The sequence below is a fragment of the Arachis ipaensis genome, chromosome B09 (genome assembly GCF_000816755.2).
Source record: "Arachis ipaensis cultivar K30076 chromosome B09, Araip1.1, whole genome shotgun sequence".
NCBI classification, from domain to species: Eukaryota; Viridiplantae; Streptophyta; class Magnoliopsida; order Fabales; family Fabaceae; genus Arachis; species Arachis ipaensis.
Window position 1 is genome coordinate 120,926,531 of NC_029793.2, and position 14,137 is coordinate 120,940,667.

At 33.0% G+C, this 14,137-nt stretch overlaps 1 protein-coding gene and 1 pseudogene across 1 annotated transcript; both read left to right on the forward strand.

Moving 5' to 3' along the window:
* Window positions 1,699-6,417, forward strand: LOC107615908 (annotated as a pseudogene).
* On the forward strand, window positions 12,323-13,765 carry LOC107615910. The gene has a single exon (XM_016317925.1). The coding sequence runs from the start codon at window positions 12,323-12,325 to the stop codon at window positions 13,763-13,765; it is 1,443 nt and encodes a 480-aa protein (XP_016173411.1).

The window sequence follows — 14,137 nt, forward strand, 5'->3', positions numbered from 1 at the left end:
TATATATGCTCTAATTTTGTTATAAAATTGTTGCATTGGAGGCCTATAACCATCTCTAACAGTGGTTGAAAAAGGTTCTTGCTTCTTAAAATTTGGGTTATTAATGATTTTTCTAATTTGAAAGTACTATTAAAAATTATATCATTTCATTAAATAGGTAACTTATCCTAACATGATGGAATTCTTTGAGAGTCTTGGAGTTGATATGGAATTATCTGATACGTCATTCGCCATTAGCCTTGATAATGGTCACGACTGTGAATGGAGCAGCAGAAACGGTTTGTTTGGCTTGTTTGCACAAAAGAAAAATGTGATCAACCCTCACTTTTGGCAAATGCTAAGAGAAATTATTAGGTTCAAAGATGATGTTACAAGGCAAGTAGGCTAGAGAGTTCACCTAGTGGGAATAAGTTAACTCGTTTTGGCCCGTCTTTTTTTCTTAAAAGAAATATATAAATATAAACATTAGAATACTAGATACTAGACTTTTAAACTTTAGTATGAAAATGTATGAATGTTTAAATAAAATTGTTTGGTACTTTCTTCTTAAGCAACTCTTTTATTTGAACAGATATTAAGAAAATTAAAAAGTAAAGTATGGGTCAACTCATTTAGCTTGTCAACTTGGAGGATCGGAGTCGATTTACTTGATGAAAAAGCATTGTCTACTTTAACTTTCTTTGTACTTTCATGAAAAATTTAATTAATTATTTTGAACTCAACTGCAAAATATTGACAATTGACAAGAGTAATGCTAATTTGCTAGTTCATGGATGATTATATCCTGATAAATTGAACTAGAATGAGACCCGCGCAATGCGCGGAGAAGTAGATTATTTATACTATATAGTATATTTTAATAAATGTTATATTAAAAATATTTTAGAGAACATATTATAAATAGATTTTGAATTTATTTATTTTTAAAAAAGACATAAGTTATTTATATTAGAGTTATACAAAAATGTATTTTCCTTCTTCTTTTTTTCATTTTTCGATTTGCATTAATGGCTACTCTTTGTCTTTTTTGCGGTTTTTTTGTTTGTAAATAATTAAAAGAATAAATGAATGAGAATGAAAAACATATAAAAATGTTACATTAAATTTAAGAATTTTTGACAATTAGTACGAGAGATGAAGAAATGAAGAGTAGTAAGAGTTTTAATATGTATAAGTTGTAGAATTTGAATATTTGTAACTGAAATTTTTTATAATTATTATTATTATGAAACTTTTAATGTATGTTTATTGCATTTAATAAGTACTTGATGTTTCAATTGAATAATAATAGATAAATTGGATAGATCTAAGTGTTTCAAATAATTGTGTTTCTACATTTTCAAAATAGGCATCAAAATCACCTTATGAATCAATTTACAATAAAATAAGGAAGGTGCAATAAAAATTATGTTAAACAAACCAAACTGCATCATCAGGGCTATTGAAAATGATATTGAACAACAGAATGAGAAGAGTAAACGGCAAAGTTGAAAATCTTTAGGAAGACACCTTGGACGAATCTCCTACGTTGGCGGCGCCGAATGGTGACGTTGGTCTGAGACCCAGAATCGAGCTCCGACAGGGAAACCGCAACAGGAGGAATGGAGTTTGCCCTGGTTTCTGCAATTTATGCAATGCGGCTCTGTCGGGGATGGACATCGCGATGGACAATTTGTTTTGAGGAAAAAATAATGGCTCATGGGACCGGAAGTGGATGGAGGAAATAGGATTTTGGTACGGAAGAGGTGCCAAGAGGAAGAGGGTTTAGAGAAGCATGAGAAAGGTAATAAGCTCTTTGGTTTTTAGAGCTTTTTGGAAAAAATTAAGTTGTTGGTTTTGTTTTTTGTGTTTTTTTTTTATTTGAAAATAAAAGTTGATTTGGCAAGATTTGAGTGGTGGATTCTAAAATTTTGCCAACTAAGCGATAATGCTGACATGGCGTAAGTAGAAGAAGAGAAATAACTTAGAAGTAATGTGGGTAAACCTATGTACCTACTTTTATATATTAAGAATAGATTTGTTATCTCATTTTCCAATTAAAAATGCAGCTTTCTTGATATGCTTGGCAACAACAATTCGGATATGGACCGCAATGAGACCTTGGACCAATTCATAAAGTCAAGGGATTACTCTAAATTATTTGTGAAAGCATATATTGTGAGTAGTTCATTTGCATCTTGTTAGATTGTTTTGATTTCTATAAACATTACTTTCGTTAGTGATATAATTATTGTATGCTTTTTAATATGCTATAACATGAAATTAATGAACGTAGGTTCCAATATGTGGTTCTATATGGCCCTGCTCTTCTGAAGGAGTTATGAGCTTTTTTGCCTTTTCTGTTTTCTCATTTTTTAGAAATCACCATCATCTTTAGGTAGTAAGGAGATAAAATCTATCTCAAATTTATACAGTGATGAATAATCTAATTTAAATATTTAAATAAAACAAAGGACTGCTTCTTGATTCACCTGGTCCTCTTTTTCTCCTTGTAGCTCTTTGGATGACCACAATGGCTAACTGTTAAAGGGCGCTCGCACACTTATGTTAAGAAGGTACCATATAGTGATTAATTTTTAATGCTAAGCTTGATGGTAGCATTTTTTATAAGCATGGCCATTTGACCCTTTTTAGCCACGCTTTTGAAGCGTGGCAAGAAAAAGCGTGGCTAAATTTATAATCAATTGCCACCTTTATAAAAGCGTCATTTATTAGTCCTTTTTGGCTACGTTTTTAAAGCGTAGCAAGAAAAAGTGTGGCCAAATTACTAATCAATCGCCACCCTCATAGAAGTGTGGCCATTGACCCCTTTTGAGCACGTTTTTAAAGCGTGGAAAAAAATGTGACGACAAAACTTTTTTCTACTTATATGAGATCGATACCTTTTAGCAATCAAGATTTTGACATTACTTATTTGTTATAATAACTAGGTCAAAGAAGAACTTGTTAGAAGAGGTGGTCAAGCAATAGTTAATTGTGAGGTGGAACTGGTTTTTGCATCAGAAAAAGGTGATTCATGTATCTATTCCCTTATTGTACTCATTGACCTTTAGACATTCACATTTTCTTCTTTAATTTCTTTCTCAACCATTGAGTGTGATTGTATGATTTTGATTAAGCAACAATCTTAAAAATTTTGCTGTAGGATGTGTTGTGCATTGCAAAGATGGTTCCAAAGAAATGTATGATTGCTACATAATCGCAACACATGCACTTGACACTTTGAGATTATTAGGAGAGGAAGCAACATATGATGAACGAAGAATTCTTGGTGCTTTTCAATATGCATACAAGTAAGGATTATCTTAACATTTCTAACTCTTTTCTTCGCTATTATCCACCCACAAAACATGATAATGTAGCTTGTAATAGTTACTAGTTACATTTGAAAGTAATAAGTTTCATCAAATGATATGATAATGATGATTATCATGGTATTTTTCTCTTATGACAATGTTGCAGATGAAGTTTTATCACTGTTAAACCTTTTATGCTTATGGTCTCCATGTTTATGAAGAGAATGGAACTTTAAAACATGTTAGAGTGAAAATATTTATGTTCAAATAAGTCCACACTTACAATAATTGTTTGATCTTTGCTGACAGTGATATTTTTCTTCACCATGACACAAATTTATTGCCTCGAAACCCATCTGCATGGAGTGGATGGAATTTTCTTGGATGTAACAACAACAAAGTTTGTATCACATACTGGCTCAACATTCTTCAAGTTAGTAACAATTCATATAACGCATTTGTCCATAACTGAAACCTCTAGAAGGCAACTTAGACTCAAGTGAACTACAAATAAAACTTGTTAATTGATCTTATATTTTGATTTGCAGAATCTTAGTGAAACAAGATTACCTTTTCTTATAACTCTAAATCCAAATTATATACCAAAAAAAATACTCTTCTTAAGTGGTCAACTGGACATCCAATTCCATCAGTTATTGCATTCAAAGCTTCACAAGAGCTTGAAAAATTTCAAGGAAAAAGAGGAATTTGGTTTTGCGGTGCCTACCAAAGTACTTTTTGGACCTACCTAGTTTTGGCTATTTGATTAAGAGTTAAACACTAGTTAAATTATTAAATATTAAATAAAGCTCTAGATAGATTAATTACTTTTGTATATCTAATGACATCTTCTTTTTCAAGTACAAAACCTTTACTATGTTGAGACATCTTGACCGACATTAAATATACTTGTGACTTAAGCAAATATTTATGCTTTTCAGGTTGTGGATTTCATGAAGATGGATTAAAGGTAGTTAAAGGAAACTTATTATAAAATTAAAGAGGCTCAAATTTACTATGAATCAGTTTTTAGTCCAAATGACAAATTAAAAAGGAATGAAAAAACTAAACTATAAGAAGAACATTTTTAGGCTGGCATGATTGCTGCATATAACGTTCTTGGAAGATGTTGTTCCCTCCGAACAACCCCAAACACATGGTACCTTATTGGAAGGAGCTTAGTGCACGCTTTTTTGTGACGAAATTCTTAAGTTCCTATATCACCACTAGTAGTTTAATGTAAGTTTACTTTTATTAGTGTGTAGACATTTATTGCATATCATAAATTTGAGCCTAATTTACACTCATAATATTATTAGAATAATAATTTCTTGAAACAATCATTCTATCTATATGATTATAGCATTGTAATTCTAGTTCTTGAGTCACTTATACATCATGTTTTGAGGAGTTTATAGTTTATTGGAGGAGGGGAGAACAATGTTTTCCTTTCAAGGAATCAATAAAAAGTGCTCTGTGAAGTGTGCTATGAGAATTCACAGTCCCCAGTTTTATTGGAAGGTGTGTGCATTCAGACTCAAAAATCACAGATACGTCAAATGAGATATTTTTTACCTAAATAGATAATTCATAATTGAAATTTCGGTTTTCACAAAAAATATAAGCATTAGTAGGAGTTTTGCTACAAGCATGAATAACTATACTTCTATCTTCCCTACATTTTGGATTTTTCTTATACTTTCTTTAACTAGAATAGAAAAAACTTAATGCTAGCTTGTAGTTTGTATACTACAAAGCTAGTTCATTAATTAATTATTTTTCTTTATTTGTTTGATTATGTTATATTAGATATCGCAAGTATTTGTGCTATTAATCTTGAATATAATTTGTTTACAATTCTGAATTGGTTTGTTTCCATAGCAATGAACTCTTTGCGCTATTTTTGGATGAAACAATGACATATACATGTGCAATGTTTAAGGCAAGGCGACATTCTTTTGATACTTAACTCCAATTTCTTGCAAATGATACTTGCATTTACATTTCTTTGTCTATATGAATATTTGGTATAGAATGAAAAGGAAGATTCAAAAGATGCACAATTGAGAAAAATGTCTCTTCTCATTGAAAAAGTGAATGGTTTAGAATGTTATTTTATCAATGTATTTTAGTTGATAGATTGCAAAGGTCTTAACATTAGTTTTCTTTAAACAAATGAAGGCTAGAATAGACCAAACACATGAAATTCTTGATATTGGATGTGGATGGGGAAATTTAGTGATTGAAGTCGTCAAGAAAACCAATTGCAAGTGCACTGGCATCACTTTGTCTAAGGAGCAACTAAAATTTGCAGAAAAAAGAGTTCGGGATGCTGGACTTCAGGTCTACCATATATGATAAGATAATTAATTTCATCATTTTCTTAAAATCTAATGCAGAAACATGGTGAACTTAATATACAAGCCAAATGAAACACATGAAAAAAGGACATTAAGTCTCCATCTTCAGTTCTTTCATTATACTGTTGTGATCGTTTCATAGGTGTGATCCATGCATAATGTTTTGAATTCATGACTTTAGAATCATATCAAAATTCTTCTGTGTGTCTATTGCCAACTACTGAAGACATTTAAATATGATAGGATTATATCTGTGTGAGCAAATTTTCTATTTGACTCTGCATAAATACATAGAATAGCAATATTTTTCTGCATATTGCATAACATATAGATTGGTATTTTAGTGGAATGATAGAAGCTGTCGGTCATAAATACATGGAAGAGTTCTTCAGTTGTTGCGAATCACTATTAGCAGATGATGGGCTTCTAATTCTCGAGGTATAATTTTTTGGCAGTTTTTATAAAAATATGCAAGGACGAAAACATTTGTTATTATCCCCAAAAAAGGAGTTACTAGTTTTGTAAAAAAAAAAAATTGGTATTTAAATTGGTGATAACATTTGAAGATGGTTATCTTTATTACATAGTTCATATCAATTTCGAACCAGCGTTACGATGAGTATAGACGCAGTTCTGATTTCTTGGAGGAATATATTTTTCAAGGAGTATGCCTTCCTTCTCTAAGTAGGATAACATCAGCTAGTGGTGTCAATATGTTTGGCCCTATAGGGCTTTGGCCAAACATCTCTGGCCGTAACTGACAGAGTGGAAAACCTATCCTCATTAATCCTCCAAAAATTTAGCACATCATACTTCAAATCATCTTCATTGGTGTGAATCAAACCTTCTTTTAGATAAATCTCTAATTCATCTTTATCCTTGGAAGTTTGGGTTTCACAGTCAAATTCTCTGAACTCCTAAAAGATATAGTATAAAGATTATTTAAGTAACGAATAAACATAATAGGAGAAAAATAATACTATATTAAAATTAAATACCTTCATCACTATTTTGCTCTTCTTTGTAAGCCTTCCTTCTTCAGGTGACATAGGAGATTGATTACTACTTTGAGAAATTGTTGAACCACCAAAAGTATTTATGTACTCTCCATACAACCTTTTAAATTTCTCCAATACTTTATTTGCCTTCAATTCAAAGGTTGAAGGATCTAGTTTTTTGTAACAAAACCTCAAGAACTTTAACTTTAATCGAGGATCAAGAATTGCCCCAAAAGCTAAGACAGTGCTATAATCCTTCCAATATTTATCAAACTTCATCTTCATTCTGAAAGCCATGTTCATAATAACAACATCATCACAATTTTCATTATTTTCCAAAAGACATTCAATTTTCCAAACTTGCATAAAATACAAATTTGATGTTGGATATGATGAACCTGAAATGAGGTTTGTAGTTTCATAAAATGGCTCTAAAAATTCACACATTTTTTTTGCTAAGCTCCATTCTTCATTTGTCGGAAAGACCTTTTGGCTTATTAGTTCAAGCCCTGAAGCAAAATTCTCCAACCTAGCAAGATCATGTTACCACTAAATCAAACTGAGTGCCTTTTACAAATCCCAAAAAAATTATATCAGTGAACTTTATCTGCCGGATTGAAAGCTTTTAATAGTATGAAATTGATAAATCGTGTTTAGCATTGTAATTTTTCTTGGACCTATAAATTTATTATTTCAATTCTTAAAGAATTAAAGCACCAAAAAAATCTAAACTCTCTTCTTATATAAGCCAAAGTAAGTTTACTTGATGGAGTCAATGATATGAAACAAATTAAAGAGAGAAGACTAAGTATAACTATAGAATGCAAGTTAGCAAACTAAAATATTAGAGACAAAGATGTCAAAACCTTGAGTGTGACAGAGAGAGTTAAGTTTGTGGAGGATAACCAAGCACAGAGATTTGTAGATGCAGCAGTTACATTCAATAGCATCATTTTAGAAGCTAAGTATGGAAAAATTACTTGAATATCTCAGACTTCCTGCATGTGCTTTGAACTTTGAAAGGGTCTGCAGAAGCCGCCACAAGCCCACAATCAATAGTTTTCTTGTCTTCCCCTAAATGAACGGCAATTCAATATCACACTCTCATGAGTATGATTTATCATCACTATTAGAATTAGGAATAATACATACATGTCACTTATGCAACTGATTTACTTAGAAAACTAAAAACAAGGAAGTTTGTGGTGGTAATGAAAGATAAAAGATAACGAGAAAATTAAACATGAAAGACATCAATGCAAGTTGTTAACAAAGTCAATTAGTAATGACAAAAATATACTATCAACAATCAAGGAACTTCACTGTGAAGTAGTAACAACTAACAAGAGACAAAATAGTTCAGTTTGTGGAATTTATGTAATGAAGCAGAGAGGCTACTCTGCATAACAAAGTGCACAGAAATCAATATATGCTCGGTTGAAGTTGCAATTTGCAAATACTTATTTTTCAAAACAATACCAGTTCTACAATTTAAAAATTTCTAATTAGTTATCAACAATCCAAGTAATTAGTTATCAACAATTTAAAAATTTCGTTTGATTTATTATGCCATTACCCATTCTCATGAAACTCATCCAAATATGAAGATAATGAATCAAAAACATCATAGAAAGAAAATATGGAATAGACAGAAGCTAAACAATCCAACAGTTAATCATGCTAAGCAACAATACCAAAATCACATTAAACAAGTTTAAAATCAGAATAATTGCTTATGTAGGAATCAAATAGCAGATTATTGAAAAATGGTAACTAAAACTCAACTTTGATTCTCAATTCCATAATCTCCTTTTGGGAAAAAATTAAAAACAAGTTCATAGTTCACAGTCTATAATTCATAGTTCAACTATTTTGAAATCAATTAACAACAGTCAACAGAATTAAAATGGGTGATGCAATTGCAAACAAACAAAGAAGAAACTCAGAGAGGGATAGAAAACAAAGAAACCCACCTCTGAATCTCTGATTCCGCGTGAGCGAGGAGAAGTAGCCACGGATTTCGTAGGTAGAAGTGTAGAACGCAGATCCTTTCACAGTTCACCGTTTCAACGCAAATCCTTTCACAATTTCACCCTTTCAACGCGTTCTCTGGTCCACAATCAATAGTTTTCTTGTCTTCCCCTAAATGAACGGCAATTCAATATCACACTCTCATGAGTATGATTTATCATCACTATTAGAATTAGGAATAATACATACATGTCACTTATCACTTATGCAACTGATTTACTTAGAAAACTAAAAACAAGGAAGTTTGTGGTGGTAATGAAAGATAAAAGATAACGAGAAAATTAAGCATGAAAGACATCAATGCAAGTTGTTAACAAAGTCAATTAGTAATGACAAAAATATACTATCAACAATCAAGGAACTTCACTGTGAAGTAGTAACAACTAACAAGAGACAAAATAGTTCAGTTTGTGGAATTTATGTAATGAAGCAGAGAGGCTACTCTGCATAACAAAGTGCACAGAAATCAATATATGCTCGGTTGAAGTTGCAATTTGCAAATACTTATTTTTCAAAACAATACCAGTTCTACAATTTAAAAATTTCTAATTAGTTATCAACAATCCAAGTAATTAGTTATCAACAATTTAAAAATTTCGTTTGATTTATTATGCCATTACCCATTCTCATGAAACTCATCCAAATATGAAGATAATGAATCAAAAACATCATAGAAAGAAAATATGGAATAGACAGAAGCTAAACAATCCAACAGTTAATCATGCTAAGCAACAATACCAAAATCACATTAAACAAGTTTAAAATCAGAATAATTGCTTATGTAGGAATCAAATAGCAGATTATTGAAAAATGGTAACTAAAACTCAACTTTGATTCTCAATTCCATAATCTCCTTTTGGGAAAAAATTAAAAACAAGTTCATAGTTCACAGTCTATAATTCATAGTTCAACTATTTTAAAATCAATTAACAACAGTCAACAGAATTAAAATGGGTGATGCAATTGCAAACAAACAAAGAAGAAACTCAGAGAGGGATAGAAAACAAAGAAACCCACCTCTGAATCTCTGATTCCGCGTGAGCGAGGAGAAGTAGCCACGGATTTCGTAGGTAGAAGTGTAGAACACAGATCCTTTCACAGTTCACCGTTTCAACGCAAATCCTTTCACAATTTCACCTTTTCAACGCGTTCTCTGGTCAGGGTCTCAGCCTCTCAGGGAGGAGAAGGTTAGATTTAGGGCTTGGAGGGCTTATAGGGCCAGCCCTGTTTTGCTTTTTTGTTGGCAGGGCTGAATTAAGGTTGGGCTTACAAAATATCATTTTATAATTTTTAGGGCTGTGGGCTAAAATTTTTTTGGAGGGTTGAGGGCCAGCCCTAAGGTTTGGGCTAAATTGACACTTCTAACATCAGCCATGGCTGCTGCATCAAGATTATGGTACAATTTTCGTGTTATTTCTAACTTCAATGATCATGAGCATTCCTTCATTCTTTTGTTTTTAATGAAATGAACATTCCTAAATGCAGTGTAGAGCATAGTGAAAAAAGAACTTCTTTAAAAATCAAAGGTATATCTATTAGTTTTATCAAAACATACTTAATGTATTAACTATTGAAATGATTCCTTTTTCTTCTTGTTACCACTTATGCAAAAAAATCTATTTGAAATTTGTGTATTTTCAATGAAATTTTGGCTCTTGGGTTCGACCAAAAGTTCATCAAGACATGGGAATACTATTTTGATATTTGTAGTGCAGGTTTCAAGTCACGAGCACTTGGAAATTACCAGGTACAAAACTAAGTTACAAAAAAATCTACATCATATATATTATAACGAAACATTTTTTTAGACATTATATTATAGTTTAATTTTAATACTCAAAGATATAAATTTGTGACCAAATTTTAAAACTTTTAACTTGAAATTGTGCTATGTTAAGTCTCCTTACTTAGCTCTATAAGACTGCACGAGGGAAAATATTTACTTAAGAAAGTAATTGCAATGCAAATTAAATTTAGACTACTGGTAAATATTTCTTAAGTTACAATAGAGTTAACTAGTATGGATCAACGAGTAAACATTAATCAAAATTTGAATATATTGCTTATGGTTAATTAGAGGTGTATCAAGTAAATCAAACTTGTTTTTATTTATGTACCTGTATGTAGATAGTTTTTTCAAGGCCTGGTAACGCAACTACACTCAAGGATCCATACAAAAGCTGGCCCTCAGTATGTTGAGAACAAGAAGCCATGACAGATAATAATAATAGCATACTATATTGTATCTTTATTGACAAATGGAAAAAGGATAGATCGATAATTATCTTGTACTTTTTTTTGTTGCCACCTGTTTTGTAATTCATATTACCATACATAAGGATGTGATTATTTTATTAAGTACTTTTTTTTTTTGTAGTTTTGTATCATACATTTTGTGTGATGAATAAAAATGTGAAAAAAAAATGTATTATTGTTAGATAATTATATAATATCATGACCATATATATGCTCCTTGGTAAATTATTAATGCTCAGTGGTATATTTGTACATAAACAATTTCATGTACAATATTTTTATTACAAACGGTCGTATAAATATTGTATTTTATGAAAAAGTCTTTTGCGTGCTCTTTTCTTCTTAATATATTTTTTCTCATTTTCCACAATTTCTTATTTCTTTTTTTCTTATTTTTTCATATTTTTCAAGTTTCAATTTTTCTTATATATTCGGTTGAATTTATGTATATATGTGTACCATAATTAATTTGTAATTTAATCAAATATATTATACATACTTTATTTTTTCTTTTTTTTTAGACATATTTATTAATTTGTACATGAAAAAAACAAGACTTATATGAACAAGTAAACATGTTTCATTAGTGCTCTGTTAGGGTTTCTTAACGGAGTTCCTAGTGCCATCAAGGCTACATTGTCAAGATCAATTAAATCTCAATACAAGTCTACGTAATCTGCATGGCTGAGACAACGAGGAATGAAGATCGGATCAAGGAAGACAACCTGAAAGGAGGTAGGAATGTGATTCTACTGGAAGAGGCAGACATATCAAAAGGTATTAACGCTTGCTCCAATAGTCTCTATGGCAGACTCTTTGCCTCCAAAACCTTCTCAATTGGAACCATGGGGAATGCTTTAAAGGCTATATGGGGAAACCCGGAAGGATTTAGCGTGAGTGACAAAGGGGATAATTCCTTCCAATTCTTTTTTAATAAAGAAGTGGATGTCTTGCGTGTTGAACGTGAGGAGGACTTGTGCTAGCTTGGAAGGACAGCATCAGTGTTCAAATTATTAGCAGTGGAGAATTCTTTGTGGCAGCCGAAATTAAGGATGTCGGAAGCAGTGAGGTATGGGCGTTCATTGGTGTCTATTTGAGTTGTTCAGAACAAATTCGATCCTTACAGTTTGAGGAGCTTATAACAATGAGCCAACACATGGAAGGAAAAGTGGTAATAGCAGGCGATTTTAATGCTATAACAAGCCAAGCGGAAAAGGAGGGTGGAGGCCAAAAATCAACAACCACCATTGCAACATTCACTAATTTTATTGACAGTAACGAATTGGTGGATATTGGAATGGTGGGGCACCCTTTCACGTGAACAAATCGAAGACAAGGAGAGGATTTGGTGAAGGAGAGGCTTGACCGCTATTTAGTTGGGATGGAATGGAAGTTGAAGTTTCCGAATGCAGTGGTGCACAGGCTCACAGAGTCAGGCTCGGATCATGCTCCAATTTTGATGGAAACCGAACCTCAATCCTGGCATAGTAAAAGGCGGTTTAAATACCAGGAACGTTGGTGTGGAGAAGAGGATGTCAAGAGAATTGTCAGTGAAGTGTGGAGAATGGAAGTTGTAGGCTCGGCTATGTTCTCTTTGGCCCAAAAGTTGAAAGTTTGTAGACATAGACTAGTTCAATGGCAGAAAACTCACAAAGCAAACTCCCGAAAAGAAATTGAGGACCTTCAAGCTAAAATAGAGGAGTTGCGGGTGGCTGGAATCAATGGGGGAGAGGAGGTTACCAGTTTGGAAGAGAAGTTGGAGCTAGCATATTTGAAAGAAGAGAGCTATTGGCGAGAAAAATCTAGAATCAAGTGGCTAAAAGAAGGAGATCAGAATACTAGATTCTTTCACCAGAAATTTCAATCAAGAATGCGAAGGAACAGAATTTGGAGATTAGTGGGGAGGGACAATGAGATTGCATCGAAACCGGAGGATATTGCAAAGGTAGCTGAGGACTACTTTTGCGATATTTTTACTTCTTCTTGTTCGGCTGATCCGAATCCATACTTAGAGGATTTGGAGTCTAAGGTTACAGCTTCCATGAACCGTAGGCTCCAAAGGCCAGTAACTATGGACGAGGTCAAAAGAGCTACATTTAGTGTTCATGCTCAGAGTGCTCCTGGTTTTTGTGCAGAAGGACTTTCCTTCTTGCTACACAAGGCAGAGCAAAACAGATTAATTCAAGGAGTTCAAGTTAATCGGAGATGCCAAACAATTAATCACCTTTTGTTTGCTGATGATTCAATCTTTTTTTGCAAGAGCGCACCTAATACAAGCCAAAGCATTCTAGAATTGCTAGAGACCTATGAGGGTTTTAGTGGGCAAAAAGTCAATTTGAATAAGTCGGCTATCTTTTTCAGTCACAACACTCCTCAGAACACAAGACTAGCAGTTGCTCAGACACTAAATATTGAACATATCGGAGCACAAGACAAATACCTGGGACTGCCCTCTATAGTTCAAAAATCAAAGAAAGCAACCTTTGGAGCTATCAAGGATAAAGTTCAGAAGAGGATTATGTGTTGGAAAAGAAGTATATTGTCATCAGGTGGCAGGCACACGCTATTGAGAGCGGTGGGGGAGGCGATTCCTATTTATACAGTCTCTTGTTTCAAGCTCCCGGACACGCTGTTGACTGAGATTCATAGCATGCTCTCGCAATTTTGGTGGGGTCAAAAAGGCGTAGAACGAAGAATGGTTTGGATTAAATGGGACACAATGACGAGACCAAAGAAAGATGGAGGGCTGGGGGATCAAGGATCTAAGGGCGCAAAATTTGGCTTTATTGGGCAAGCAATGTTGGCGTCTAATGAAATACCCTAATTCTACTATATCAAGAATGCTCAAAGCTAAATATTTCAGATATAAAGATTTCCTACATGCAGAGATAGGAAGTGTACCGTCGTGGGGTTGGAGAAGTGTTCTTGAAGGGCGCAAGGTGATCGAGAAAGGCTTGTTATGGAAAATAGGCTCTGCCACTAATGTTCGCATCTTCCATGACCCTTGGCTCTCACCACCAGTGCCCCTTAATGTCCCTCAAAATGCACTCACAATCCCGCCAAATATGCAAGTGTATTACGTTAGTGCGTTACTAAATCCTGATAGAAGTTGGAATAAAAATCTGATTGAGTCGATTTTTTCAGTTGATATATGCAATAAAATTTTTTCAATCAAACCAACAGAGGAGGAGGATGA

Bases quoted from the DNA above. Each gene is read 5' to 3' on its own strand.
- LOC107615910 (XM_016317925.1), top strand. From the start codon at position 12,323: ATGGAATGGAAGTTGAAGTTTCCGAATGCAGTGGTGCACAGGCTCACA.